This window comes from Sprattus sprattus (assembly GCF_963457725.1).
Source record: "Sprattus sprattus genome assembly, chromosome: 16".
Classification (NCBI taxonomy): Eukaryota; Metazoa; Chordata; class Actinopteri; order Clupeiformes; family Clupeidae; genus Sprattus; species Sprattus sprattus.
In genome coordinates this window covers 18,118,372-18,123,684 of record NC_137914.1, presented here as the reverse complement: position 1 = coordinate 18,123,684, position 5,313 = coordinate 18,118,372, and the positions used below count along the sequence as shown (strand labels likewise).

General features: G+C 43.2%; 1 protein-coding gene across 2 annotated transcripts; it reads right to left on the bottom strand.

Annotated features, from left to right (window-relative positions):
• Positions 1–1,564: 1,564 nt before the first annotated feature.
• On the bottom strand, positions 1,565–3,497 carry her9 (hairy-related 9). Of its 2 annotated transcripts, none has more exons than XM_080853248.1 (4): positions 3,165–3,497; positions 2,849–2,944; positions 2,633–2,720; positions 1,565–2,486 (listed from the first exon to the last, which is right to left on the bottom strand). In XM_080853248.1, exons 1-4 carry the CDS (start codon positions 3,270–3,272, stop codon positions 1,900–1,902), a joined length of 879 nt encoding a protein of 292 aa, XP_080709374.1. In that variant the 5' UTR covers positions 3,273–3,497; the 3' UTR covers positions 1,565–1,899. The 2 variants fall into 2 exon arrangements, with proteins under 2 accessions (XP_080709374.1, XP_080709375.1); XM_080853249.1 differs by having other exon boundaries at positions 1,565–2,483.
• Positions 3,498–5,313: the final 1,816 nt, after the last annotated feature.

The window sequence follows — 5,313 nt, the reverse complement described above, 5'->3', positions numbered from 1 at the left end:
CCAGAGCGCTGCCGAGCGGCCAAAGCGCGACCCGGTCTGCCAGCGGGGATTTACTGATTGGCTTCCTGCCCGGCCGCAAGCAGTCTAGTTCGCTTGGTTCTCACGACCTCCGTACCACAGAGGCATCTCTGAACTATTAACTCAGACACGCAGGCACAAGGAACGGCCGCGGAGCCCACACGTTGCCAACCAGTGTTTCAGTTATACATTTGTCCAAAACCAGGCTTTTAACCCTATGGGTAATGCTACCCCAGAGTCTCAAAAACATTTTAGACGAAATTATAATGGTAGGCCTACTCATGAACTTGAAGGAATAATGAAAATTATCGTAGGATGACAAGGGGCGTTCGTGATTTTATGAGAGTGATTTTTTTCAGTCATGTGTGCCATTTAAAACATAGAACATAACACAATTCACACAAAATATCGCATAAACGTCGCCAAGAAACGTATGGACAGCCCTGTAGCTTGCCAATGCCAGGCAACGTAGACCTAGCGTTTTTTATGCAAGTCTGGCCCGATAACTAGCCAACATATTAAAAATAGTGCTGTTCCGTTTCAATAGATGAAAACCCATGCGCACATGAAACGCTTCATATAGCCTAAGTTGAAAAGTGGGACCGTATGAGACCGTCGGTCACCAGGGTGTAACCCGATACTGAGACGAAGGAGGCCGATGACTGCAAGTGGCAGACACACGGCAAGCGCCACGCCGACAGCTAGGCAACACGTCTCCCAGTTCCGGACCTCACTCGCTGGGGAGAGATAAGTTTACATGCAAGAAAAACATGCGCCACAGAGGAACCGAGATGGCACGTCAAATAGGTTTGCCTGTTAGGAGATTTGCCTGAACGGAAATACAGTGCCCCACGTCTAATAGCACTTGCAACCACGCTTAACCTTCCGACTTTGGGCTGAGGTTAAAATAATTGCTTTGATCATTTCGGCATCAATCAGCCCTGTAATGGCGCTAAAATCCTGCTCTCCTTTCTCTTTCCATTCAGGTGTTCGGAATAGAACTGAGCAATTGATGCACAAAGGGAAGCGAGGATCTTTCCATATTCTCCTTTCATTGAGGCAATCTGTTGGTGACATTAACCCCAAAGCGTATTTCCCAGGCTCATGAATAGGGTTTTAAGGCTTCTTTAAGATCCCGCTGCATACAGGATGAGACCCTTTTCATACTTTTAATTACCTTTTTGCAAAAGAAAAATACCCCTCCTCGCTTTTGTCACCATTCTATCCATGCACGACAGAAGACAAGAGGGTTCCCGCCAATCTCAACAACTAAGCATGCCCTCAGTAATAAAATAAATATACGACGTGTGTTCTGCAGCATTGCATGGCATACCTAATCTTGCTCCCAAAAGTTGTTATATGAAATGTTGAGAAAGTCTGTCTTTAAGAAACACTGTAGTGTTTGAATTGAAGGGTGAAGTTCTGCATTAAGAAATCCATAACTTTGTCTTCATATACTTTACAAAGTTTTCATGTCAGTTTTGACTGAAAGATCCTTGGACAAAAATAATACTTTCATTGAGTCAAGGATGATGTTTATTTTTGATTTATTTGTTCACCATCCAACAATAAAAATTTTAAGACAAAAAGATGACAAACAATTAAAAACACATATTTGGCATAAACAATGAAATATTTGTACAAAACTAAATCTTTAATATAAAAAGTATTCATGGATAAACATGTAACTTATTCTTCTATTTAAAGTACAGCATTTTTATCACCAATATCCAAATTTTGGAATCAGCCAATAAATAAACACTTCATCACCAGCCGTATCCAACAGAAGGCAATCTTATTCCTACAACGGAACGAAATATTAATAATATCTCCATCACGAAAAGCTATTTATAAAGTCCTTAATCAGTCTCAAAAGATGATCTACCAGGGCCGCCACACTGGCTCGCTGTTATCCATCCCAGCACTAACACTGACTGGGCTGACGGCCTGTGACACACTGGCGAAGGATGTCATGCCGTGGACCGGGGATCCTGCCGTTGTTGCCGAGCTGGCATGGATGGGACTAGCGTTCACAGCAACAGGCACGCCAGCGTTGGCGTAAAGGGGGATGATGGGGGTTGAAGCAGAGGCGAAAGCAGGGTTTGGGATGAGAAAAGCGAATTGTCCATCGCTAGCGGGAACGAGCTGAAATCCTCCGAAGACTTTTGGTGACACTGCTTCTACAGGGCTGAGTTTGGAGCCCACTGGAGAGTTGCTGTTAATGGGCAAAGTTGACGGTAGCTGCACATGAAGAGGCTGCGCCAGGTGAGCTTGTTGAGACGGAGATGGCTGCGGGTAGTTCATGGCAATCATCTGTCCCATGCAGCCTGACAGGTGATTGAGCAGGCGCGATCGGACCTCGGTGTTCACCCCTTCACTGCTGGACAGGAAGCGGGTCACCTCGTTCATACATTCGTTGAATCCTGCACGGTATTTGCTCAGGACGGCAGTGTCTGCTGACAGAGCTGCTAAACAAGAGAGAGATACCATTAGAAGTCTGACCAAACTGATTAGCCTTGTCATATTTTGAATCCTTATGACCACCGTTTAGTTTAGGTCTATGATAAATAGGCCCACTTGTAAAGTGTTCCCAGCGCAAAAACTTTTAACTTACCGGTCATTTGCACACGCTGCAAGTTCCGTAAGTGCTTCACGGTCATCTCTAGAATATCAGCTTTCTCCAACTTTGAATGTCTAGAACTCTGTGAACAAAATGAACAATTCATTAATGATCAGGTCTGAACGATTCATATGCGCAGATGTCTAATGTTAAATAAAACTCCTGGTTGGTATAACGTCACCATGACAAATAGTTTTAGCAGCCACTTACATCTTTCTTAAGTGCATCAAGGATGAGGGTCTTCAGTTGACCAAGGCTTTCATTTATTCTCGCTCTGCGGCGTTTTTCCATGATAGGTTTTGATGACTGCAAGAGAAAGGGAAAAAACACGTTAGTCTGTTAGCCTCTGTCGATCAACTAGCTTAACAATAGCTAATAAATGACCTGAATAGCTTAAATAAACGATTAGCTTACAGCCAGCTGTTTAGCTCATGACAGATACAAAAGTTAGCCAGAATAGTCCAACTCTAAAAGTTTTTGGCTAAGGTTAGCCTTCGTATGTTTCGTGCAAGTGAAGTGAATTTACCTTTCTGTGCTCACTGGCATTTTTTGGTTTGTCCGGTGTGTGGGACCCGTTGGCAGGAGCCCCAGCAATTGGGGATGCTGTGGTTTTCTCCATGGTATCGGCTGGCATCTTGAAGTTAACTGGTAAACCCAGAGTTGAGAAAAGTGTGTATATTCCTTTTACAGATGATGAAATAGTCGAAAATGGTTCCGCCAAAAAAAATGCCAAATGATAAAGTGAATCTATGATATAGCGATATGCTTGCCACAGGGGAGTGGATACGTCCCACTGATGAGCTATGTCACTTCTGGTCACTGAACTGTCATATGAGTACACGAGCGTGTGTGGCGTACGCCTGCGTAAAGCAAGTCAAGTCTCCCACCGCCACACGCCAGCGGTATTTATAGATAGATCGCATGCTCCCAGTTCGTGTGAAACCCTCTCTGCATTCTTTCCCACACTCGCCTCAGCCAATAGGCGCACGGACTCACCCATTGGGCGCGGGGCAGACCGCTGATTGGACAACACCCCCGCGGGCTGTCAGTCACGCGCTGCTCAATCAGCCCTGGAGGGACAAACAACAAAGCGGCGAGTGCAGTCGGTCTGGCTGTGAAGTGATAAGGGGAATTGGGGGAATGCGCTGGCTGTTTGCTACCAACTTCTTCCCGTTTTCAGAGATCACCCAAAGACTTCTATATACGAGAAGAAAAAAATATGTAAAATCATTGGACTTTTAAAAACTGACTTTGGAAATTCTGAGAATTTCTGAAGTAAGCTATAATTTTCTGAAGATAACATACTGAAGGAAAACAGATTTAGGTCCATCATTTTCCTTTGATTTCATTTGTCACGTTAGGGCATGTCTATGTAACCTCACAATAAAAAGTATGTTCATCATAAAATAATGTATTTTTTTCTTTTGTGTTTACTATTTAAGGTCACTAGCAATAAACTTTAAGTATTCACTTGCGCTTCAAAGCGGACAACAGCTGTATTGGCACGCGAGGCGGTTCGAAGCAGCACGCAGGAAACCAATGGCAGCCGGCCACTCTATGCAAATTTAGTTCAGTCTGGTCTTATTGGCTGGGTGAACATCCGAACGTCAATCATTCCAACAGCGCGGGAGCCCGCAAATGGGCGGGGATAGCGAGCAAAGCGACATCTGTCCGCGTGCCAGTACTAGTTTGCGCCTGCTTGTTGCACTTCTGCCACTGCCGAGCACGTGCCATGACTACGCTCAGTGATTGCAGGAGAACTTCTGTTTCTAGCCTTTCTCTGTTTAAAGGCTACATCAGAAATACCTTCGCCTGAGGTCCAAAGTATAATTTACGTTGTAAAAATTATTATGAAGGATGAATATGAAAATGGAGTCTTTAGTGGTCACACTTGTTAAAAATAAACGGGACATAGTACTGTCAGATTTGGGCAAAACCTGAGAGGAAGTAATGTTGTTAATTTGTGAGATGAATAAATAGTTGTCTTTATAAATTGTAATCATTTCCAAACTCTATCAGCGGAACTTAGTTGAAACTATATTAGCAAGGAACTAAAAACAGAAAAATACTGGCAAGTTTAATTAGGGCTACTAGGCAATCATCATATTCAACCGGTTAAATAGATTTTTGTGGAGATGATGCAACCAGTGGGTTAACCTATAAATCTTTTGTAGCCTACACGATCATTTCAAACAGTAAAATAGCAGGTTGAATTGACCATTTTTTTCTTCTTTTTTTTAAAAAGAAGCAGGCGCAGCCTCCACTACTCTTTTGAAAGTGAAGCACGCCATCTATTGAGCATTTTATGGTAATGCAACTACAGCTGGTGTCGCACAGGGCTTCCCCCCACTTGTTCGAAGTAGGCCTTCTGTGTTCCACACGGTGGCGACTGGATGGGTCGAGCAGATTTCATGAAAAAGTTCACATTCATTTCTCGCTCACACATTTCTTGTTTGTGTTTTTTTTAGACATATATTTAGACATATATTTATCTTGAAAAATGGTTGAATGTTTACAGCCAAGTGCCGCAATCTCATCCTTATGTTTTTTGTGACAAAGACTGCAATTTCCTCTTCAAGTTTAGGTTATTCAGCTTCACATGAATGAGCTAATGTGAAAGTGTGCGTTCTTGACTTCCAACTACCTGATATCAAATGTAATTTTTATTTAGTATG